General features: G+C 46.2%; 1 protein-coding gene across 1 annotated transcript in view; it reads left to right on the forward strand.

The window, feature by feature from the left end:
- Nucleotides 1-9,762: 9,762 nt before the first annotated feature.
- Nucleotides 9,763-25,992, forward strand: part of SLITRK3 (SLIT and NTRK like family member 3) — a 53,252-nt gene continuing 37,022 nt past the window's right edge. Inside the window, exons 1-4 of the mRNA XM_067002271.1 lie at nucleotides 9,763-10,404; nucleotides 11,359-14,382; nucleotides 21,602-21,659; nucleotides 22,305-23,751. Of these exons, the coding sequence (XP_066858372.1) occupies nucleotides 11,377-14,178 (2,802 nt within the window). The 5' untranslated portion in view covers nucleotides 9,763-10,404; nucleotides 11,359-11,376 and the 3' untranslated portion in view covers nucleotides 14,179-14,382; nucleotides 21,602-21,659; nucleotides 22,305-23,751. The remainder of the gene's footprint in view (nucleotides 10,405-11,358; nucleotides 14,383-21,601; nucleotides 21,660-22,304; nucleotides 23,752-25,992) is intronic.

Genomic DNA, 25,992 nt, shown 5'->3' on the forward strand with positions numbered 1-25,992 from the left:
CCTGTCAGTGCGAGGGGGAGACCCGTGGCTGCGGGGAGAAGCAGTGAGAGGTACCACCGGTTGGAAGTGTTGGAGAGGACGTGGATCTGCTGCCTACCATGGCTCCTGCTGCTGCGGGTGGATGAGATGCATCCACGGCATCTCTCCTTGTCCCTGCACTCACTGCTTTCTTGAGTTTCCTATACCCATAGTGTTTTGCTGTGTTGGCCCATCGCTGACTTCCTTGTGTCCAACTTGGGCCACGTGTCCTACAGGTGGGGGTAGCCCTGACGTGTCTGTGATGAAGCTCGGCAGTAAAACTGCTCTGGCAGGGAGTCACCAAGGGCTTTCTCCATCTTCTGTGTCTAACCTGGGAAAGCCTCAAAGTCTGAGAGCCTCTCTCCTAACACCTCTATAAGGCTGGTCCCATGTGGCTTCAGGATGAACGGATTCTCCCCAAATGACAGCTGCTTAACTGGCCAAAAACAAAATCACATTTTAAGCAGTGTAATTTAAAAACTTAATAACACCGTCTTCAAAGGTTCAACCAGCAAGAAACCAAATGGAAGGTTTTGCACTGGAAGCAAACAAAATCCCTGAGCTGCTGGGCTCCCCTAGGCGGCTACAGAAAGCAGTGCCTGGTTTAGCAGGATGGGATGCACCCTTGCAGCTAATTAGGTGATTATTTGGGGCCTTCTGTAGCAAGATACCAAATGTTGGATCTTCTGCGATAGCTTATTTAGAAAAACCATGAAAACCACCTGCTAAAATGAGTAACCTTTGGGAGAAGTACAGCAAGGATGTGGCTGAATTTATTATACACCGAGAGAGTTTTAGGTACAAAGAACAATCATGAGCACATTCACGCACGTTGGTCACTGGCCTGAAACTTTTCTGTGTATAATTTTCTGTTCGTACAGTACCTTGCATGCATGGAGGGAAACCTTGGCACTCCCACGGTGTAAATTATTATTATTAATCCTTATGTTAGACTACTTCCACATCCACAGCAACCTCTGTGGGAAAGTGCAGAAGCTTGCTGGGTGGAGAAAACAGTTGCTGTGAACCTGTTTTCAATGATTTTTTTTCTAAGAAGGTTAGCACAGTAAAACATAATTAGCCTTGAATTTTCATGGGTCTGTTGTATATTTATCTTGATATATTAATGTCACCTTGGTTGCAGCCTTTGCGATGGCACCACATCACTCAGGTCTTTCACTTTATTCCTTGATACTGCTCAGCGAGGGAGGACAAATCAGACAGCATCAACGTGAAAATACGTTTGGAATATAACAGCTTGATTACTGCTGACCACCCAGAGGACAGGTGTGACACATATTTATGGGCTTGATTTTAAACCAATATGCGTTCATTTCATCTATGATTCCCTTACATGTTTTATTTTGACAGTCCCACAGTGGTGTTCCTGCAGTCTTCTGGCCATAAACCTTTCACAGTGGGATGTGTAGCTTATTATTTGGTGTGCAGGCACTGTGCACCCCACAAGCTGATGAACTATGTACAATTTATTCATTGGATTTTAAGCCTAGTTAAATCAACAGCTAAAAGGAAAGTTCCTTGCGCTCTTTGAAACTAAGATTTAATACTAGAAAAGTGGTTAGGAAAAGCTGAGTATTTGTCTGGATTTTACCTTACACCATGGTACAGTCCTTCTTACACTATGAGCTAAGATTTCTATCTATATTCAGGAATAACAATTCTCGGGAACTCATTGTGCATTTTCTTGTACTGAGTTTTTTTCCTAAAATTCCAGCTTCTGGGAGTTGACTACCTGAGAAGCTGTTTTTTTATCTAGCTAGCCAACTGGAGATAGATGGATGGTGCATAAAGATAGAAAATGAATGGAAAATAAAAACCCTAAGCACAGAAACCTTGAAAAGATAAAGATAAATAAAACCATACAAGGATGTAGATATGCATGCGCATGTGTGTGTTTGCATATACATACATATGCATATAAATATATACATATATATCCTTCCCAGATTACAATTTTAGCCAATTGCATGAGTTCAGAATTTAGATATATGATGCTTCATTTATAGCTTATCTGTACATATCCTGATGATATGAAACTCTCAGTTCCTTCATGTTATTTTTTTTATGTCATTGTTTCTACTGGGATCTAATTCCCAAACTATTTTTATTACATTTTCCTACTGTATTTAACGAGGATATAAATATATATATATATATATATTTTTTTTTTCAGGAGTATAGGAGTATAGTATAGGATCACAAACAATTTGTCCCTCAACATGAATAATCACAGAATTGTGGGGTTTGAGGGATGCTCAGGGGATCCATCCCTAATCCATCTGTGTGCTACAGGAACTGCTCTCTGATGCTCCTGGCTCAGGACCTCACCTGCATGTTTTTGAGCCTCTTATGCCAGAGGCTCAGCCACCCCAAAGTCAGTTTTTGCCATCCTAACCATCAGAAACTTTTTTCCTAATATCTGATATGAAGCTTTCTGGCTACAAATTAAGACCAATTTCTTGTACTCTCTATGATGCTATTCACAGAGAACAAAGTATTCCCTTTATTTTTCATATATAATTCAAAAGTATCATCATGTTCCTCCTACTCTTCTGTTTAGAACATTCCTAATTTACTCTTTCCTCAGAGGTCGTGCTATCTAGACCTCTGATCCTTCTCATACGTGTGCGTTTAATGACTATCTGGAAGTAGTGATCAAAAATGGTGGTTCCCGCTGCTCCTTGTAAAAGAAACTCGGTGTTACATAAAACAGCCAAAGACTAAATGGAGAAAACCTATCACGGTATTGAAAACATAAAAAGCAGCTATTTGCCGCAGCTTTTCTCTCCTGTACAACATAATGCTACTTTAATTAAGACAAGGAAACAGGGAACTACTGCATATAAGGGATGGCCACACGATTCAGTTTGCAATAATTTCCATTGCCTAAGTTGGAAGGGCAGCAGCCTCCTTCCCTAGCCATGGGTCAGCTCCGCCTGAAGGCTGGGCGAGGTGCACTCAGGGGTACTTTGGCTGCTTCTGTCTCTCTCCATTTAATAATTTCAGCATAATAATATCTTAAAAGCATGCTAATGTGTTAATGTGTCATGCACTGGAAACCCAAGTATTATGGCTCATGGTTTTACATATTAGAAAAGATCCAAGAGTTTAAGACCAGCCTCTCTTCTGCCATTTCTGCAGACTTACATTAGTCCACAGCTTCCATTACACATAACTGAAATCAGAGTGAGTCAGCTCATCTCAAACTTCATAGCTGAGCCCATTGAGGATGAAAGATCACCTCTTATTCCTAACCAGGGGCTACTATAAGACTTGTGTCATCAGCAGCAAAAAGAAAGGAGTGCAAGCCTTGCAGGAGCAAGGAAGACACCATTCTCACCATCTCTTCTATGGCCATTGAACTAATTTTTCTAAGAGATTAAAATGACTATCCATCTTGCTGCCCCTGTGCTCAAAGATAAGGGCTGTCTCTATGCCCGAACTGTCCTCAAGCAATGGTGCTGAGTGTAGGAATGAGGAGAGAGAAGTAGTTAACAGTAAATGGAAAATTCTGGCACCATGGGGCTGGACCAAAGTGTCACCATTGACATCACTAAAAGTAGGATCAAGACTGATCTAAAAGCAATTTTGAATATGAGCTTTTCTTTCCAAATGAGCAGTAAGTGCCTTCCTTCACACGGAATCCAGTGCAGTAATCGTGGCTTCTATTACACTTTAAATTGATTGGCGTTATGGCCAAGGAATGGGAAATTGCCCTGGCATGATCTCCTCGGGCTCATGTTTCTAATTCTGGCAACTCTAAATCCAGATGCCCTGAAAATCCGTGCTGTTGCTTACAGTGTGTGCTGTCAGGTTATCTCTGTTTTCATGGGTCCAGACCAAATAAAGCAACCGGGATATACACAAGAGTGGCCCACAAGATGGAAAGGAAACCAAGCAGAGTTAGCAACTGCAAAAGGAAATGTTTACGTGCAGAGTGCATATGTGTAGAAATAATCCCACATGATTATTTTGGAATAAATCACAGAGTCACAGAATCATAGAATTGTATGTTCCTGCTAATAGTACTCTGACATTATTTTCTGCATTATCTAAGATTTTTTTTGTATGCATGCAAGGTATCAGCTATCTTCTGAGGCTCTGTGTCCTACCTTTGGGCTCTTAGGGAAATGGAAGGAGAAATTTAGAAAGCACCTTTCTAAGTCCATGTTCTTCCTTTGCATTGGTCCATTGGTCCATGATCTGTCACATTTAGGACACCAGAGCCTGTATTCATGCTACCAGGTAAGAATTACTTTCTCCACCGAAGAAAAAAATAATATAAAAAGCTTAAAAAATATGCAGCACGTTGGCACAAAAGTGGATGTGGGCTGCAGAATGACCTGTCTGAAGCATGGGAAGAGCTGAAGAAGCTCCCACCCCGCACTGAAGCAGAGCTCATAACTCTGTAGTTTGGACGGGAAGAGATCGCCCTTGGGGAATTATTCTACCTTTGATCCACACACGAAATCCTGGCTGCTGTCAAAAGAAGTTGTGCATGCCTAACCACGGCCGTAGATCATTCTAATAAAGGCCAAAGAGAAGCTCATATATAAATGGAGTGCGAAGTTTTTTGACACTGGCTATAATAAATATCAGCACATTTAGAAAAAAATGTGGGCTTACGTGTCTGAGGTGGGAAAATAGCTATAGCTGTGCCTGATTTAGTGGAAAGAAATATTTAAGGCCATTGAATCATTAGATAAAAACTGATCTTGAAATGTCAGGATTTGGTGAGGATAACAGAACTGTCAATTTTGTCCATGAAAATCTCTCTTTTACTTTGCCTACTTTTCTCTTTTATTTTTAATAACAATCCATTAAAAATACTGCACTCATGATTTGCTGGTATTTGCTGTTCTATTTTAATGCTATCCATTAGTTCTTTCATCCTTTCTTTTTAATATTTACTCATATCATCAAACACTGGGCAAAATTTCTCCGCTGAAAAAAATCCCAAGAGTAAAAACCAATTACATATAACTTGTTACTGAGGGCATGGCTGGGGTTTCTGTACAACTTCAGTGTCCTTCTCTTGAGTTTAAAGTAGCTGAGGAGTTTCACATCAGAAGTACAATGTGATGATTTAATCTGGTGCATTGTTATTTCTTAACTTCATATATAAAAATACTATGATGTATGCATCACTTAGAGTGGATGTGGCCTGGGAAAAATTCCATATGATATTATATAGATGATAATGAGGTGACTAATTGTAAAAAATGTGGCCAGGAGCATCAGTTCAACATAAGAAGCTCTCCAGCCTGAAGGATTCCAGCTGGAAAAGCCCAGTTTAAAATTCTTACATCTCCTCCATTTCATGTGCATTCACAAACGCTTATGCAGCTCAAATAATCTGTCCTGGTAATTTATGTCTGGCATGTCAAATACCAGGACTGCACGCCGAAAAGGAAGCCAGCCTTCAGCTGAGCAGCCAGTCCCAGGCTGGAGGTGACTCAGGGTCCTCAGCGGCTCCCCTTGGAGCTGAGGGGGACTGAGCTTTGGCCAACCTTGCTCCTAAACAGCAGCCCCTTCGTGCTGACTGGAGGGCATAGGACCGAGCCTTGTGTTGAACTCAGGTCCTCTGGGCATGGGCCTCAACTGTTGGTATGGTAGGCTGAGAGGTTGTAATTCTCTCCAAAAAACTGGGATGCTATCATGCAGGTTTCAACAGAAAAGTTCTCTTCCAAGCCAGGACTGTAGGTAAATTCCACCAGTAATTTTGTTTCCCTTTCGGTTTGGTAAATGAACTGAGTAGTAAAGAGGGAAAAGAAGAAGCTAAGCCTCATGAACTGTTTCATTGACTGGTATGCAAAGAAGATTCTCTGTTCAGATTTTCCTCTGTCAACATTTTCAAAGACACTAAAGTCGTTCAGTTTAAGCAATGTATAATATAGAAAAACAAGAACTTTTGAAAGGTTCTTAAAAAAAAATAAAAGAAAGAAAAAAAGAAAAAAAAAAGAAGAGGAAGAAAGAAAGAAAAGAGAGGAGATCTCAATTTTAAATACATTTATCTTGACACACCAGACAAATGGAGTCTCATGAGGACACAAGGGGGATCTCCAGACCAGGGAAGGAATTTTAAGCCTTCGCCAGGCTTGAACACCAGGCAGACAAGTGGCGTTATCCGAAGTCTGCCCCTTCAGCCTCTGCAGCCATGAACATTTCCATGCAGGACCACTCTCTGCTCTGCATTTTCCCCAGCCCCACTGACTTTCCGGCCTTCCCTCAGACTCAGGGATGCTATGAAGGTCCCCAGAGGCGGGGGCTGGCTCTGCCCCATGGGAAGCCCCCTGAAGCCCAGGGCCTGCCCTCCCAGAGCACCCTACTCTCTGAAACAAGTGCACGAGGCTTGGATTAAGCAGCACGGCAGCCTGCTGGTGTCTCACAGCTCTGGTCCCAAGCCCAGGCTCCCACGCATCCCCCTGCCCAGGGGATTTGAAGCCCAGTCCTGGCTGTGCAGGCTTCTCCAGACCCCTAGGCAGAACCGCAGCCAGAACCCAGGCGCTGCCTACCCCTAAATCCTCACAGCGCTCAGATCCAGAACCTCTAAACTGCTCCCTGGCTTTAGCAAAATACAGAGAGCCAGAAAGCAGCTCCCATCTATAATAATTACAACAGAGTTTCCCTTGTCCTTGCACTATTTATTGCTTTCGCCCTTACCATGGATTGCTCGAGACAGAAGAGGCTATTAAAGATCAAAATATTTCTTTCTGGACAGGCAGAACTTTGCTAGAAAACTCCCTCCTTCTCTCAAACATTGCCACTTCTATTAGAAAAGGAACGAGTTGGTTTACACTGCAGATTGAATGAAGCATTAAATGACTGCGTTACAATGACTGCAGTGGGGGGAATGGTCGCCTCCAGTGGAAATGTAATGCTGTAATGATACGTTCGTAAAGGCACAATAATTGTTCAAGTATCCTTGTCTAATTTGTCACAGAAGTTGTCCGGGGTTTTTCTCTCCCTTATTTTTTATTTTTTTTTTTTTTATTATTTTTTTTTTGCAAGCCGTCGGGGAAAAGGTGCATTCAGTAATTACAACCAAGGCTGGGAAGAGGCAGGCGGGAGGGCACCTGCCAGCCCCTCACCCGGCTGACACGCATCTCCCCTGACTCCACGGCTCCAGGACGGGTTTGGCAAGGAAACAGCTCGCTTGCCAATACTAATTATTATTATTAATAACCGAGTGACGTCCCAGTCTCGGTTGCATCAGCCCGCCGTACCCTGAGCCGGAGCTGCTGCCAATCTGCCGAGCCTGCTCCCAGCAGCTGGTGGCAGCAAAAAGGGCCGAGGCTGGGAGCTGCTTTGGGGAGGGGGGCGGCCAGGGCGACTGCTGACTTTGGGCTGGGGGGGGGGGACACACCGGGGGACACGGGGTTTTCAAGCCGAGCAGCGCCGGAAAGGGCCAGCACCTCTGGGCGAGCTCGCAGCTCCTGCTCCTCCCTCCGCACGCCCGCAGGGAGCATCGCGGTGCCGTGTGTGTGTGTGGAGGGGGGGGGGGGGATGCCCCTCCTGCGGCCCCGAGGGCGTCCCGGGGGGGTTAGGGGGGGCTGCTCACATGCGGGGACAGCCGGGCACAAGGCGGGGGCACCCCCCGGCCAGTGCCACCCCCTCAGCACCCGCCGGTTTGCATGCACGGGGCCAGCCCCCCGGCGCCCCCCCCCCCCCCCCGTCCTCCCGTCGCCAGCCCAGCGGCGAAACTTGAAGGCGGCAGCCCCGACGTGGGGGGAGGACGAGCCCCTTCCGGTGGCATTTGGGGAAAGTTGCGGGGTAGCGGCAGCGCAAGGTCCCCAAACACGGCGGGGAGCGAAGGGGGGTGCTGGAGGGGGGGGGGGGGGGGGGGGGGGGACACAGTTCGTCTCTCACGGCTCTGAGTTGCTGCTGGAGCCCCCCTGCGAGCTCGGCACAAGCCCAAGCCGCTACGATTTGCCCTTTCGCCCTTCCCGATCTCCCCCCGCCCCCATTTAATTCCAAAGGGGGTGCCGGGTGCGTGCCGCCCGCCTCGGCGGGGGGATGATGCTGCGCTTTAATTAGGAGGGTGCGGAGCGCCCGTGCCGCACCGCTGAAGGAGAGCTCGGGAGCCTGCGGAGCATGGGGCCCGGCCGCGGAGGCAGCGCCCCTGCCCGCCGAGAGAGCCGGGAGGAGGCGGCGGCCCCCCCGGGCGCTCCCCCCGACCCCTGCAGCTTCGCCCGTCAACTTTGTGCTGCCGAGCCGCGGTCGCAGTTAAGTCTCCCCCCGGCCGAGCCGCCCCGGGGAAAGGGGACTTGGGGTTGAGGGGGAACCGGAGCCTGCCCGAGGATGGGGATGCGCGGCTGCGGAGGGCCGCGGAGGCAACGCGGGGCCGCGATGCTGCCCTGGCCGCAGGTGGGATGCCGGGGGTGCGACACCCCTAGGCGAGGGGGGGGGGGGGGGTCTTCGCCACCCAACTTTCAGCCGAGGGGGAACCCGCGCAAGCTGCGCGCCCCTCCGCGCATCCTCCGCGGATCGCTCCCCCCCTCCCCTCCCCGCAGCCCCGTTACCTTCCTGCGGCTCCCCGGGGTGGGGGGGGGAGAGATGCCGGCCGGCAGCGCTGCCCTCCGCGGGCGCGGCCGCCCTCCGCCTCCGCGCAAACTCCGCGGCGGCGGAGGGAGGATGCGAAAGGCGCCGGGTGTCCTCCCCGAGGGTTTGGGGCTTTGCCTCCCGGCCGGGAGGGAGGAGGCTGCTGGATCCCGGAGAGGCTGCGAGGCTCGGGCGAGGTTCGGCACCGGCACGGCCCGGAGGGGGCGCGGTGCGGGGAGCCGGGACCCCGGGACCCAGGGACCCAGAGACCCCGGGACACCCGGACCCGCCGCTGCAAGGCTGCGAGGCTGGCGCTTGCAGTCAGGGCATCTCTGATTCCCTCCGGAGTTGGATTTTTTTTTTTTTTTGTTAGAAGAGGTGGTGGGGGAGGGATGCGAATTGTGACCCATCCCGGCGGCTTTTTCCTCTCTGCTTCTTCTTGCCTTTTTTTTTTTTCCTCCCCCATCTGCTCGTTTCCCACTTCCCTTCCTCTCCGCCAACCAGCCCCCTCCTTCCCTCTCTAAAAAAAAAATTAAAAAAAAAAGGCAGGGGAAAAAAAAAAATGTATAGTCAGGGCTTCCCAAATGCGCGCCCCCGACCTGGTGCCAAGCGCGCCCCCTTCATTTGTTCCCCTTCTTGAAGCTCATTTTCATGACGTGGAAAAGCCTGATCCAGGGCAACAACAGCACCACACACACACACACACACAGGGAGCAGGAGAGAAGCCCGAGATCCTCCGCCGCGCCCCAGCCCTCCCGCTCCGCGCTGCCGGTGCCCGGAGAAGGCGGCGGCGGCGGCGCTGGAGCCTGCAGCAGCCCCTCTCCTCCCTCCTCCATTGAGTGTGCCAAACAGCAGCTCTGCATCCTAAAGAAGATCATTGAGGGGCTCATTGCATTCCCAGCACGTCTCAGCCTTGCTTCTTTTTTTTTTTTTTTTTTTTTTTTTTCCTTTTTGCCTCAGCTTCAGCAGGAGTAGAGAGAGAGGGAGAGAGACAGAGAGGGAGAGACAGAGAGAAACCAGCAATCTTTAAACTCGAGCTTTTTCCCCCCCTTCCCCCCTTTTTTCTTTTTTTTTTTCCCTTTTTTTTTTTTTTTTTTTTGGAACGATGTGCTAAAATCTCTCCTGCAAACCGGTAAGTACAAGCTTTCTGGATCCTTTTGTTTCCACGTAGGGTCAAAGACACCCCCTCTCCCCAAAAGAAGATATAATAACCCTCTTTATTTATTTTTTTTTATTACAGCCCTTGCAGAAGAGAAAGAACTTAAGTGGCTAATATTTTGCAAAGGAGACAGAGAGACTGATACTGCAATATAGCTCTCATCTCTCTCCCTTCTTCCCAATTAGATGCTGGCTTTAATTGCAGGGGGTATTTCTCTTTTCATGCTTTCAACCACCTCTTTCCCACAGGGGAGGGTTTCATTCGCAAGTTGATCCTAAGGATTTCTTTTCCTTTCGCATTTCTCTCCCCTAAATGCATCTTTCTGCTCTTAAGTTTGTGGATGGGGGTCAAAATTTTCCAGTTCTTACGCGTGGAAGGGAAAAAGGACCATTTCTATTGAGAGATTAAGACCGAAAGCAATGATCGCTCCGAATAATTCTAATGGGCATTTCAGTGATTCAAGGAAGGCTGCATCACCACCGTTATTATTACCATCCTTAGCATTTCTCCATGCCCATACATTTGAAATATCTGGTGAAAGGAAGGGTGAAACCATATGTTGAAGGAGCTGCATCTCATTAGTACAGTATTATTTTCATCTGATTGGAGAAGAACCGTGTCTTCATTCGGAAACGTATATAGTAGGATAGATAATTTATCGGCTGGTAAGTGTCAAGGTATTTTTTCTTCCACTTTCATCTTTTTAACCGGGTCTCCTGCTTGGTCCTGGGGGCGCAGAATACCCTAATCCAAGGCAGGCTGAGCATTTCAATCCTAGGTGCCTCTTTAGCTGTCACTTCCCTTTAGATCTGCTGATCGCATGGGCATGTGCTTTAGAAAGATTAATCATCTCTAAATGCTTTAATCAGCTAAAATGACTAATATGTGGTATGTATTTATCTGATAATATACCATTCCATTAATTCATCTGTGTGTTTGAAAGGGGAATGTTTTCTTTTAAATCAGGATTGTTAACCGTTTACTCTTTTAAAGACGTTGTGTTGGCTTCTGAAGGGAACTGTTTTCTCAGGGACATTAGGAAACCTTGCACATTCCTTTGAACTTACATATGGAATAATATCGAGCTGGCAGGGAGAGAGATTCAAGGACTGAAATTCAATAACTTTGGGAGTTTGCATGTATAAAAGATGTAGTGTGACACTGGAGAAATCTGCCCACTGCTACGAGATTTCCCCCCTGTAGTCGACACGGGCTACGATGGCTATAAAGCCAAAACTGCAAACAAGTATGAAATACACGCAGTTCTGAACACTGGTCCTATGGCGGAAAACACGCAAAGACGCAACACGTTCTGCCTGTGTGCTCCTCTCGTTGTATGGTCTGCATGTGCTGTCCTCTTTATAGGTGGCATTTACCAAAACGGGGGGCGGAGGGAGATGAGGGAAGCTGATATCGCGTGATTAAACCCTTTAACATCTCTTAAGTATAAATCAGGGCAAGGCTCGCACAACCGACAGCCCTAGAGTTTATTGTGAACGTCTACCCAACAGTTGCTGAACTTTCCAGGAGTCTAACACAAGTCTAGCAGGTAGGGGCTTGGTAAAAGGAGCGGGGCAGGAGAGAAATACTGAAAATCTGCATTTTTTTTCCCGTTGCAGTTTTGTAAACGTCAACAAATGATGAAACCTTCCTCGGCAGAGACGCTTCATAAAGGAAGGATGTTGTGGATAATTCTTCTAAGCACAATTGCTCTAGCATGGACTACACCAATTCCCTTGATAGAGGACTCGGAGGAACTTGATGAACCCTGCTTTGATCCATGTTACTGTGAAGTGAAGGAGAGCATTTTCCATATACATTGCGACAACAAAGGATTTATAAATATTAGTCAGATAACAGAGTCATGGTCAAGACCTTTTAAACTTTATCTGCAGAGGAATTCCATGAGGAAATTGTACACCAACAGTTTTCTTCATCTGAACAATGCTGTGTCTATTAACCTTGGGAACAATGCACTGCAGGACATTCAGACGGGGGCTTTTAATGGGCTCCGAGTTCTGAAGAGGTTGTATTTGCACGAAAACAAATTGGACATTTTCAGAAACGACACTTTCCTGGGTTTGGAAAGTCTGGAATATCTGCAGGCAGATTACAATGTCATTAAGCGGATTGAAAGCGGGGCATTTCGAAACCTAAGTAAATTGAGGGTCCTTATCCTAAATGACAATCTGATCCCCATGCTTCCCACCAACCTATTTAAGTCCGTGTCCTTAACCCACTTGGACTTGCGTGGGAACAGGTTAAAAGTCCTTTCGTACCGTGGGATGTTGGACCATATTGGCAGGAGCCTGATGGAGATTCAGCTGGAGGAGAACCCGTGGAACTGTACGTGTGAGATCGTGCAGCTGAAGAGCTGGCTGGAGCGCATCCCCTACACCGCCCTGGTGGGGGACATCACCTGCGAGACCCCCTTCCACTTCCATGGGAAGGACCTGCGGGAAATCAAAAGAAGTAAGCTCTGCCCCATGCTGTCCGACTCCGAGGTGGAAGCCAGCCTGGGCATCCCTCAGCTGTCGTCCAGCAAGGAGAATGCGTGGCCTACGAAGCCGTCCTCCATGCTGTCCTCCTTCCATTTCACCGCTTCCTCCGTTGAGTACAAAACATCCAACAAGCAGCCCAAGCCCACCAAGCAGCCCAGGGCACCCCGGCCTCCCCCAACCCCCCGCGGCCTGTACCCCGGGCCAAACCAGCCGCCCGTGGCCGCCTACCAAACCAGGCCCCCGATCCCCATCATCTGCCCTACCGGCTGCTCCTGCAGTTTGCACATCAACGACCTGGGCCTGACGGTCAACTGCAAGGAGCGAGGGTTTCACAACATCTCCGAGCTCCTGCCCAGGCCCCTGAACGCCAAGAAGCTCTACCTGAGCGGGAATTTGATCCAGAAAATCTACCGCTCCGATTTCTGGAATTTTTCCTCTTTGGATCTCTTGCACCTGGGGAACAACCGCATCTCCTACGTGCAGGACGGGGCCTTTATCAACCTGCCCAATCTCAAGAGCCTCTACCTGAACGGCAACGACATCGAGCGGCTCACCCCGGGCATGTTCCGGGGCCTGCAGAGTTTGCATTACCTGTACTTCGAGTACAACCTGATCAGGGAAATCCAGCCGGCGGCCTTCAGCCTCATGCCCAACCTGAAGCTGCTCTTCCTCAACGACAACCTGCTCCGCACCCTGCCCACTGACGCCTTCGCCGGCACCTCGCTGGCCCGCCTCAACCTGCGCAACAACCACTTCTTGGCGCTGCCGGTGGCCGGGGTGCTGGAGCACCTGCACGCCATCGTGCAGATCGACCTGAAGCTCAACCCCTGGGACTGCACCTGCGACCTGGTGCCCCTCAAGCAGTGGCTCGAGGCACTCAGCTCGGTCAGCGTGGTGGGCGACGTGTTGTGCGCCAGCCCCGAGCGCTTGGCTCGCCGCGACCTGCGCTCCCTTGAGCTGGGGGCGCTCTGCCCCGCCGCCCTGCGCCCCCCCGCCGCCGCCGCCGCCGCTGCCGCCGCCTCGCCCCCGGCCGCCGCCGCCCCCCCGCCGCCCTCCGCCACCGGCGCGGCCGCCTACGAGCTGCCGCCGCCCGCCGCCGCCGTGCCGCTCTCCGTGCTCATCCTCAGCCTGCTGGTCCTCTTCTTCTCGGCCGTGCTGCTGGCCGCCGGGCTCTTCGCCTTCGTGCTGAGGCGCCGCCGGAGGAAGCGGCCGTTCCGCGGGCCCCGGGCGGAGGCGGCGGAGCTGGGCGGCCCGGGGGGCTTCCAGGAGGGCGGCGGAGGGGAGCGCTCCCCGGAGAAGGCGCCCCCGGCGGGCCACGTCTACGACTACATCCCGCACCCGGTGACCCAGATGTGCAACAACCCCATCTACAAGCCGCGGGAGGACGACGAGGAGGACGAGGCGGCGGCGGGGGGCGGCGGGGGGGAGGCGGCCGAGCTGCTGCGGGGCGCCGGAGAGCGTTTCGCCGCCGCGCCCCCCGGCCCGGAGCCGGGCACCAACTACCGCACCTTGCTGGAGAAGGAGCAGGAGTGGAGCCTGGCCGTGTCCAGCTCGCAGCTCAACACCATCGTGGCCGCCCACCCGCAGCATCCCGCGGGCGGAGGGCTGGCGGCGGGCGCCGGGGGGCCGGGGGCGGCGGCGGCGGCGGCGGGCGGAGCCCCCCGGGACCGCGACCGCCCGCCCCCCTGCGCCGTGGGCTTCGTGGACTGCCTGTACGGCACCGTGCCCAAGCTGAAGGAACTGCACGTGCACCCCCCTGGCATGCAATACCCGGACCTCCAGCAGGACGCCAGGCTCAAAGAAACCCTTCTCTTCGCGGCCGGCAAGGGCTTCTCAGAGCACCAAACCCCCACAAGCGAATACCTCGAGTTAAGGGCCAAACTCCAAACCAAGCCGGATTACCTCGAAGTCCTGGAGAAGACCACGTACCGGTTCTGACCGCCGCCCCGCCGCCCGCCCGGCACCGCCGCATGCGAGGGGAGGCTCCAGCTGCGCGCTCTGCCCGCCAGCTGTGCGCGCTGCGGGCAGGGCCGGCCTCAGAGCAGTAATCGACGAAGTGCCTTCGCAGACTTTTGCCAGCAGATGTTAATCAATCATTATTTTTTATACTGAAACTGAGACTTTGACTGTGCCATGTCTAAGGTATATTATTATTATTATTATTATTATCGGGGATCTTTGTATTGATCCTGGTTAAGTAAATTCCATGTGTGTCTCTTTTTTTTCTTTCTTTCTTTCTTTTTTTTTTTTTTCTTTTTTCTTTTTTTTCCGTTGCAGTAAACTTCCTCTATATTTTCCCTTGGAGGGGAGGGGGAGGGAAGATGGCATTTTGTGGCTTGCTTTCTTCTTGCCCATCATGGCACAGATTCTGTACATTTATTTAAAAAAAAAAAAAATGCAAAGAAGCAAACGAGAGAGGTTTGCTGCATGCCTGGAAACTGCAAGAGGGAAGGGAGGGGAGGGTCTTGCTCGAATGTCTCACTCTTGTCTCTCTCCCTCCCTCGCACGCACACGCACCCACCCGCATCCCCGCCACCCCGCGGCAGCCCGGCCTCTCCGCGCAGCGCCCGCCGCCGCGCAGGGAATCCCGGGCGCCGGGGGAAGCCACCCGGAGCCGAGCAGCCCAAAGGATGTAACCACGTGGCGCACACACCTAGGGGATGCTCAGCGACACTTCATCATGACGCCATGGTTTTTTGGAGGACATCCGCACTTTCCTAAATAAAAGCAACATGCAAATATGCAGGAAAATAAAAAAAAAGGAGAAAAAAAAAAAAGCTACTGGGCACCTGTCACTAACAGCTTTGTAGGAAGCACTTTTAATGTTTTCTCTCATACACACATACATGCACACACACGCACACACACGAGAGGTACAACAATGTGCATATATTTATTCTGTAATTTCAAGTGAATATAAATTGTAAAGGTAATGTTTAATCATTGTACAGTGATGCGTCTGGTATAGCTTTCCTAATAAAAAGTTTTGAAAAAACATGCATATATATATATATATCCACATATATATATATATAGGAATACAAAGCTTGAACCTTAAACGTCAGCTTCCCCCTACTGAGATTTCCTTCTCCCACCTTAACCTTGAAAGCTATTTTATTGATAACAGTTCGATGCACTGTGATGTTAACAGAGAAAAAAAAACCGACACCTGTACAGCTTCTCTTGCCAAGATACCACCCGAGACTTTTACAAATCCGATTTGCAATCCGTATTCCCACGCCGCACTGTACTTACGGCAGTTCCCTCGCATCTCAAACCAGTGCCCTCTCGCAGGGGCACTGCTGGGGCTCCTTCTAAATGCGAAGCGAGCAGTCAAAGGGGGATGGGAGCGGGCATTAAAGCGCTTTTCAATTTTGGAAAAAATAGTTGAAGGTCTCTGGGAAGGGATGCGTAAAGCTCCAGCCACCTCCCCGCGGCCGGGGGTCTGCCTGCCTTGGCGCGGCCGTTTGTTTGCTCCGCGCTGGAACCGGAGTGAGACCAAAAGGAGGGGAGGGAAGGTCCCGGTGGTATCTTGGCCTCGGTCCCCGGGGTCGGCCGGGCGGCAGCGGCGGCTCCGCTCCTCATCCTCCGCCAGGTGGCGCCGCAGCCCCAGCGCTGCCCGCCCGGCCCCGGCCCAGCCGAGCGCAGCCCCCGGGGCCCTAAACCGGAGCCCCCGGGGGCCTTGCACCGGGGCCGGGGGGGCTGCGGGGGGGACAGCCCACTGCCGGCATCCCCTGTCACCGAGCACTGTCCTGAAGGTCTTCAGATATAGAGTTTTATAGCGAAAGATCGAATATATATCTATAGGTATCGTTTGTCTTAACGGAGCAGCAGGTATGATAATTTATCCATAATAATAATAAATGTATATTTGTGATTTTTTTTTTTTTTTCTCACCCCCATCTGCGTTAAAAAGGTTTCCCCCTTAAGGCATTTTTTTTCTGGGTGCTGTTCAGGGGACAAGGCTCAGCCACCTGCTTGGCGCGGGGCAGTGGAGCGTGGTGTCACCTCTCATCCAGCTGTCCCTCCGGCCTGGTGGGAGCAGTTTTGTCCCACCCAGCACAATGCATATACCGGAGATAAAACCATGGACGCTTGTTTTCACCCCAAGTGTCCCCTTTATAGCTTCATCAAGTATGCTTATTGCAGGCTTTTTGGTCTATCTGTCTTGGAGAGGCAGCTGGGTGTGACATTAGGGTCCCAAGCACTGGGAGTAGCTGTATGTGCTTTGGGGTGGAGAGGCAGCTCCAAATGTCTGTAAATCTATCATTGGCTCAATAGCTTTGCTAAAGAAATGTTATACATTTGAAGTTCCCAAATTCCTCTACTGAGCTGATAGTGTTTTATTACTGCTGCAATTCAGCTCTAGTCTGCTGGGCATGGGGTTCTCTTTTCTTTCTTTTCTTTTTTTTTTTTTTTTCTCCTTTCTTTCTTTTTCATTGTTGTTACCATTGATTTTTTTTTTTATTTTTTTTTTTTATTTAAAGGACAGTGGAAGAGCACGGACCTGTTAAAAAATAAACATCAAAGTGCAAAGGCCAGATCTTTCTTATGATAATCATTATAATATGATAATCAGAATTGCATTGATAAGCGTACATGCAAGCAACACGTGGAGCTATACAAACCAGGTTAAAGTACAACCCCTAGTGAGAGTGGTGCTGTGTACATTTGGCAATGTCATCAAACCCCAAGTGTTCATACTTGTATCCAAATATAGTAAAGCCAGTTGCAAATAATGTTTATATTTTAATTAAACTGCAGAAAGGCAAGAGAATTTCAACATAACTATAGGTAGCAATCTCACCCGTGAATGGTGAGAAATCTATTTATTCAGTGGAAATAAATTTGTTCTATGAGAATGGAATTTTGTATTAAAAGAGATAATTTTGGCTTACATTGAGTTATTTTTCTTTCCTTGTGTAGGAAACTTTCTTTTCCTTGTGTACTGGGAATTCACTGGAATCATTTGGGGATAGTTGCCTCTGGAAATATTGACAATACTTAACTGTGATATCTAATGTATATTATGATGACTTCTATTTTGCTATTTCATTGTGTTAAGCTGAGGCTGAGTGGGTGGTAGCATTACTTTCCACTGCAGGAAACGAAAGTGGATCCATCATCTCTGGTCTGTGACGGGTGACTATTTACATGCTGCGACCTGGGTTACTCCTAATTAATAGGGATTATTCTCATTATCAGCAGTGTTATTGGTAGCATTAATAATATTGGGAAGGAACCAAATAAAGTCAATGATCCACATTCACATTGGAGCTGTTTGATGGGATACTATTTCAAATAAATAAATACATTTTTTAGCTTATTACATTATTGTATGAGTAGCTGGTATCAGCTTCAGCAGTTCAGCATGTGGCAGTGCTCAGAACCTTTGTGTAAATCTTTCACCATGTGCTTGGCTTATTCACTCATTGTTTATACTGAAATTCTTCCTACAGGTGGAAAAGAAACAAGTCCAGGTAAGTCCCAGTCCTAGCTGATAATGGCTGCATACATGGGAATAGATAGTGGTGGTGTTCGGTGCTCTTTTGTACTTCCTTGATATTGCCATAGATGTAAAAGTAATATTTTACCTGGGTTAAAAGATTTGCTTGAGGCTTGGACAATGCTTTGTGGATCCCTGGGTTGCATCAATAGTGATGTTAATTTTTATGGTATAAATAATGATCTGACTTCCAGAACACTTGCCATCTCTGAAAGTCTGTCACAGCACACCAGGAACTGGACTGCTTTAGTCAGGTGAATACTACAAAGAGGTTTATTATTAGATTCAGTGGATGTGAGTTAAGCTGTGGTAACTCAAGATGTTGTCAGAGACCCTTCCAGAAAAAACAAAACAAAACAACAAAAAATGACACTTTTGTGCATATCATCACTGCTGATTTGGTTTTAAGCAAGAAATGTGCATTTATGGCCAACTCATTTTCTCTGCTATAAACATTTAGAGCAACGCGACAGACAGGTCTCTACAAAATATCAATATGCAATGTTCTACATTTCTGAAACACTAAAGTATGCAAGCAGCAACTCATGAGTGCTATGCTACTTCTACTTTAGTCGTATTTCAAATGAAGTTGAACTGTTCCCATGAACAATATGTGATGAGCTGGCTTTATGTATTACAGAAATGTTCACGTGAATAAGGTGTGCAGAATCTGGCCCTAAGTTTGGAAGTTCACTGGTTATCTACATTACTCAGCCCTAGGATATGACTTCTGGCAATGGTTCAGCCACTTAGATGTGAACTTGTTCCAGAATTGCACTTCTTCCAAAGGCATTTCCTTTTCCAACATGGATTTACATACATTCAGAAATCAGACTGCTGCACATTGCATATTCCTATTTTCTGAGTTTTCCAAGACTTGGTTCTAAATCTGACTTCCTCATATCTGAGTTTCACAGTGAATTTATGTATGGATTATACAATACAAAACAATTGTTTCCATGGGAGAAATGTGGAATAAATATACCCAATATGTAGTTTCATAACTTCTTCATGCTAACAACGTCTCTTTGTACAAAATATGCTATTTTTAATACTTTGTAAAGCTGATGTGAGTGGGAATACAGTTTTTTTTTCCCACTTCTTGAAAAAAGATTCTGTTTTAATCTGGCAAACACATCTAAGTCCCAGTTCAAAGCCTGTTCCTCTTAGTGGAAGAAGTGGAATGTGCTTGGAACAAACTCTTGTGTGAGCACGGACTAAAGGCCGAATCCTGCTCCAGTTGAAGCCAGTGATGAAGTACCACATTACCGCTCAGTTTTAGTCAGCAGACTCAAATGAAGAGCAACGTCTCATCTCAGAAAATTGCAACCTATATTATGTGGATACAAGTATATCGAGACAAGCTCTCCATGTGACTAGAAAAAAAAAATTGTTACCATTTTAGTAAATTTCTTGATTGACCTCATTCACAAACTAACCAACCCTTAGCACTTTCTTATTCTAAAATAAGAGGATTTGCATGAAGACAAATATTAGTGTGTCTCAGTAGATTCAAGAAATGTGGAAATTGGTAGAGGAGTTTAGATCTAATGTCATAGGTAGCTATGTATTATAGCTACATACACCACGATTATTTATATAACAGTTGCAAATTATTTGGAAATACCTCATCTGTATTACCTTCTTTAAAAGCAAGAATATTTACAGACACCAACAATTGTGTTTCATATCGTTTTTTTAAATGTCTTTTGTTTGATCTTTGTAGCTTCCCACTTCTTTTAAAATTCCGTACTTCTATTTTCGTTTAGGGTTTTTGGAGGAGGTAGGGGGTTACTGACGAACCCATTACCTTTGGGTGTATCTGGTGATACATGGTGCTCACCAGAGGGGTGCTGGGGTGAAACGTTGTAGGTTATCTTGATCACTGTGAAAGTATTTGGAAACACTCCCCTGTGGTGGGATTTTCTCTTTTAAAACTTTCAATATTGTGGTGGTTTTCAGAACACTGTCAGATTGTTCATTTTTGTGGAAAAATGATGGGAGAAGACTCAAAAGAACTGAGCCACTGGCATTGCTATAGAAATTCCCTGTCTGACAATTGTACTGGGTAGTCTCTGCAGAGTGGATGCTGCATCAGTCTTTATATTTTGAATGTTAAGGGCGTTAATCGTAAGTGTGGTATTAGGAAGATGTATGTATATGCAATACTAAGATGTTTGGTGCCTTAAAAAGAACAGATAATAATAGAGAGTATAGCACAATGTAAAATATTAATAGCTCAGTCATATGCCATGTACTGAACGCATCATGGACTGAATGCCCATTTACTTTTTCTAACGTCTTTATTTTTGTATTAGAATTTTCTAAATTTCTCAAGAATATCCTATATATTCTATGAATTATGATGAAATGTTTTAGGTTTGCTAAGGGTCAAATCTCTCAGAAGCTGGAAATTCAAACAGATGCCACCAACAGTGGAGGAAAATTCCTGTCCATGATAAGTGGCATGGAAGCTGGGGATGTTGTTGTAGCACTGTGCCAGGAAGGGCAGCTCTCTGCAGCGATGCAGATTACGCAGTAGGGCTTGAATAAGTAGTCATCGAGGGGGTGTTGAGTTGTGATGAGTCACTATTGGACTGGCATAGACCTGGAAAATGCTGCTGGTTGTGGTGGCACGGATAATCCTTCTGCTGACGGTGGCACCATTGCCAGTGGGGACTCCTGTAAGAGTAATCCCCCCCCCAAAAAAGGGGTTGTTGTCTTTGTCCCGCAGTGACTATCTCATCTAATGCTAATCATTTTGCCCCAAGTGTTAAAGTGACATCAGTACACTGATTATGGGAAAATGTTTTTTTCTTGCTTTGTCCTCTTTACTATGCTTTCCTTGAGACAAGAGCTGTTTTGCATGTTGAGGAATTGTAGGAAGGTATTTGTTGCTATTTTTTTTTTTCAGAACATACTTGTTTAAAATGAAATCAGTCTCTCACGGCTGTAACTGTCCTAAACTGAGATGAGTTTTCTAGAAAGCTATGTAAACCTTTGGTTTTGTTCTTGCTCTCTTAGTTACTATATGCATAAATATTTACATATTTTATATTTTATATGTAATGACCTTTATCTGAATAATCCTTAAACTGAAGTCTGTCTTTGAACTTTGGAGGTTTTGGCTTTGGAAGTCAAGGTTAATTACAGTTTTGTTGCTGTTGTTTCATGATTGTTTGGTTTGGTTTTATTCAGAGTGTCACTGGAGAGCGGAAAACATTGCAGTGGGGAAGTTCTCACCACAGAATACTTTTTAATAGGACTTTCAAGTCTAATCCTTTCTTTTCTTCTCCTTTTCTTTGGAGAATGAAGGAGCTGTGCTCCAAAGAGAGTAGGAGTTGCCACTCAGGCTGAGAGTTGAAATGTGTTCATGAAATGTGTCCTCTCAATCCTGAGAATGCCCAGAATGATCAGGCTCAAAGGAAGGTGTAAGAAACTCCCATTAGTGAGATTACAGGTTCAGATGTGGCCAGCTAATCTTCTCCACCATTAACTCTCACCCTGCGCTATCAGGTACCTGGAGGTCTCTTGCAACTGCAGGCACCGCTCCTGTGTCGCACAGGGAGCAGGGCAGTGATGAGCACTTAGAAAAATCATGGTGTAGTGTTTCTGTGAAAAATGAATGTTAAAAAAACTGGGCATTGGTAATGGACATTGGCCATTTAAAAGTTTGTCTCTGTGTTCTTCAGAAGACTCATCCAGGATTTCTCTGGTGCAGTTAAAATGCCATGCGAGGGCACAGCTGATCAGTCTTCATAAAAGCACTGCTGAAAAAGATGTATAACTAATGCATTCTTCTTCATTAGGAAACATCGTTTCTTGTGGCATCACTTCTGTTATGTTTTCTTGCAGTGACCCAAAAACCTGGCTGCTTTGGAAAGTGGATAGTATTGGCAATCAAAGAAATATGGCAAGTAAAGATATTTTTCAGATCCAGTTTATATCAGTATTTTCTTCAAGAAAGGGCAAGTCATAGCTACTGGGTCCTTGTTCTGCAGCCTTCACTGATTAAGGCAAAGAGTCGGTCATTATTCAATGTGTTTAATTATCCCCTTCAGTTTTAAGCCAACAAAGCAAGAAAGGTGGATGTATCTAATTTATGTATGTACGTATTCCTCCTGTGAGCAATGAGGGGGCACAGTGCTAGAGCCAGTGATGCCAATGGAAGGAATGGCATTATTAACCATGGCTGGGTTAAGCTGTGCCAAGTGGGACCTGTGCCAAGGCTAACGATGCAAACGGCACCGCAAAGTCAAGCATCTTGCTGTGTTAGAAACAGTCAATAACAACATACAATTCCTGTTGAAACCTCTCTGTTAGAGCAGGTAAACAAATATCTCATAGAATCCTTTTTTTTTTTTTTCCCCACTTCTGGCCCAAGTTCTCAAGCAGCATCCAGATTTGTTGGCATTCTCAACATTGCTTTTACCTATCTGCATGCAGAGATAATCATTTGGCTGATGATAACTTTTAACGCCTCGGTTTGCACATTGAACATGTGCACAAAATGGAGTCCAATTAAAAATATGGTTATCTTTGTTGGGTTTTTCTGTAGAGTGATGTTTTGCACCTCAAGACTTCATTCTGTAAGATGTATCGACTGGATTGCCTACCTGTAACTCAGCTTTGTAAGCAGCCTCCCGAGGTTAGCCGCGGTGGTAATACATGCCTTGTGCTTTGCCAGCCCCTACAAGCCAGCCAAAGTCTGTTAAAGCCTTCAGAGCACAAAACACTGATAAGATGGATCACTAACAGGTATGCATCAGGGATAACGCAAAGGTGTTCCATGGACGACAACCTAAAATTAGCTGCTGTTAACTCAAAGCAGTAGTAACTGCCTCCTATGTTGTTACCTCTGCTGGAACAGAGTGGCTAATGTATGTAAGGGAAATGGTGATACTGAGTATGTACATTATATACATATATACTATGTATATGTATGTATATGTGTATATGCTAGCATGTTGAAGTGTAGAAGTCATTTTTTGAAAAGTTCTGGGAGATTCAGGCATATGGCTTGTTTTGGACTGTTATAAAAATATGAACATTTTGGTGATAAAGCTAAAAATGTATACATTAAGACCTACATTCCTAATGTAGGTCAGTGGAGGCACTTCTCAGACATATTAGTGTTTTGGACACTTAATCTTAGCAGCATATTGCATCTCCTGGAATAGGTTAGCGGAGGCAATGCAGAAGAAATTGTTGCATCTGAAGTCATTCAGAAATATTGCCAAGTTTCTCAGGAACCAGAATTGCAGGATAATGAGTATTATATTTAATTTGTGATGGAAAGGCAACCGTAGGGAGTTCAGCAGAGGCAACTCAGATCATCTTGGCTCTGTGGGGGAGGGAGAATTTATAACTATAGCTAGCTAAAAAGAAGAAAGCTGTCTGTATTTGTGTGTATATATATATTTATATATATGTATATACAAATCTGTGTATGTGTAGATAACGCTGTGTGTATATATGTATGTATGTATATGCCCATAATGTATAATATGTGTATCTATATATATGTATACATTTATATAAATTTATATTTCTCTATATAAATAGTCATGCAACTATGGAAAATAACATTTCACCGGTGTGTCCTTTTTTTTTTAAAACCCAACAAGAAGCTTGTCCCATTAACATCATATTGCACAAAGTTCTTAAGTTATCATTTACACATAGATAGGAGTGTTGCTCCATGGCTGAGCACCAGCCTGGAAGCTTTTTACTGCTCCAGAGGACTCCAAGCAAGTCATTAGCTCTTCCACAGCTGTTCTTCATATGTGAAATAAAGCGGTGGCCAAAGAGACTCCGGGGCTGCTTTTAAAAGTGAAGGAAGAGGGGGTTCTTGACTGTTTATGCTTTGGAAATCCCTGTTGTGCTTTGTGGAGTTTTGATGGTGAAATAACCTCAGTAGTGATTACTTTGGTTGCTGTTAACGTCCCAGCTAATGGTAATGGCTTCTGAACAGAGGAAAAAAAAGATGAATTTCCTGCTTTAAAGTAAGTGATCTGGAGTCTGATTACTTTGACTAGATGATGTATGGATTTCCATTTAGGGTTAGGATGTTAGGCTGTAAATCAAGAATCTTAGCTCAGTGAGCTTCTAGTTCAGGATATCTCTTTTATGTTATAATTGATTTTAAATAATTTCACTTCATCATCGGAGCAAGCTATACTTTAATTCATGATAAGCTCAAAGAATTTCTCAACTGGAAAACCATTTATATCAGGGTGAATTTTGCACTTGGCTTCAGTGGGGTCAGATCAGCTCACACTGTTTCATTAAGCACAACACTGACATTAAAACTGGCTTGTCATTGTGCAACTATTAACCAAAAGTGTAATTTTGTAATAAAAGCGAGCCTAAAAAGGATTTGCTAGTTATGTATTCTATGATTATAGCATCTTTCTATCACAGAGACCTTTAGGCAGTTGCAAGGGCTTTGGTTCTGTGCAGCTGATCGCTGCTCTCAGCTTTGCCCCTGATTTGAGCTGCACGTAATGCCCTCCCCGAGCATCCCCTCGGCCCGAACGGTGGCTGGTCACAGAATTGCTACGTGCCTTGTGCTGGCGTGAATGAAGGCCACGTGGACGTGGCTCTGTCCTCACGGTGGGGGCTCCAGCACAACGCAGCCCATGCATGTCCCGCTGGGACTGTGCACGGGGCTGGGGCCATGGCAGGGCTTTGAGGGCATGAGGCTTTCTGCCTCGTGCACCAAATGCTCTCACGGTTCTGAGAGTGGCATGGGTCTGTCATGCAGCCAACCTGCCATCGTCTGCAGACTGTGATGTGATTAGAAGAGAGAAGGGGGAGAATGGATTATTTCTTCTAAAGTCCTTTGCTTCCTCTGAGGCAGAAGGCAAACAAACAAGAAATAATCACAGAACTGAAAACAAATACCTGGTGGTTTAAAATATACGATATGGAGTGAAATGTTTCTTTTAAGCTTCTTGATTATACTGTGCCTTCTTATTTACACTGGAGGAAATAAGCACCTTACGGGAAAGTGCTTCCCAATCTCTTTTGCATAAATGCTGTAGTGGAACTTTGTGTAATATATAGCTGCCTCTTCAAAAAAAAAGGTCATTTCCATATAAATGTTATATTTTTTAATGCAGAAAATATGCTGAATCTATATACTATCTGGTTAAAGCAATCCTTTTGCTGTTTTTGTGATTTCAGCATGTTTGCCTGAATGAAGAAAACTAGAAGGGGAGCAGAAAAATTGATCACATTTTAATTAACTCATGCAGGCCTCATGGCAGGCTAATCACTTGAATACGGTGTCTCTTGGACACCCACAGGCACATCATCTTCACATGGCTTTTTTTTTTTTAAGCAAGGAGCATCAGAATTTGAGTTGAGTGTATCAGAGAGTTCAGAGAACTGCTGCTTTGCTGAGCATGTGGAGACTTTGGGAAATAAGTTTTTCTGGTGTCACTTCTTAAAGAAGATGCCTAGATGTCTGCATCCTCAGGAAAGCAGCAAATGACACAAAAAGGCCAGAATCTGAAGCTAGTAAAGGAACAATAAAGAGTGCAAATCTCTTCATTCTCAGTGGTAATGTCCTCTTTACAGGTTAAATTTAGTCTATAATGAACCTTGGCTACTTGCTATTTTGCTGTGAAGAAACAACAAACCCCACCTTCTTTGTGGTTGAATTTTGTAAAACCATTTTATATTTAGGAAAGGAACTGCGTAGTCTGAGGATCGGGCATGCAAAATAATGTTATTGTTATAGGTGAACATCAAAATAAATTACATGACCAAAGCATGTAGGTGGTGTAAATCATTGTAGCTCCATTGCTCTCAGTACAGCACTGCTCGTACCCCTGAGCTGGATTCAAAGATGCTTGCTACATGCTTGCAGCAATTGCTCTGGAGGGCTTCCCATGCAGCCATTAGTGTTTTGTTGAAGTTTAGAAATGAAGGCGAATAAACCCAGCTCCTCAGGCCACTTGGTGGGGAGTTTGCCTGTGGCAACCTTCTCCCTTTGGAGAAAACCTCTGGGGGTTTTTGCCGGTGGGAATTGCTGCGTGCTGATCTGTGGCTGTGCTGCATGGGCCAGCCCCTGCGTGGGCAGTGCTCCCTGGGCTGGCCTCCAACTCCTGCACAAGTTTCTGTGCCCCCTGAAGCCTGATCCTGCCCTTCTGTGTTGAAAGAAAAAGAAAAAAGATCAGAGAAACACAATTTCCCTGTGATTTTTCCTTTACCAATTCCTGCTTAAACCATTCCTTGAA

Source organism: Anser cygnoides, chromosome 9, assembly GCF_040182565.1.
Source record: "Anser cygnoides isolate HZ-2024a breed goose chromosome 9, Taihu_goose_T2T_genome, whole genome shotgun sequence".
NCBI lineage: Eukaryota > Metazoa > Chordata > Aves > Anseriformes > Anatidae > Anser > Anser cygnoides.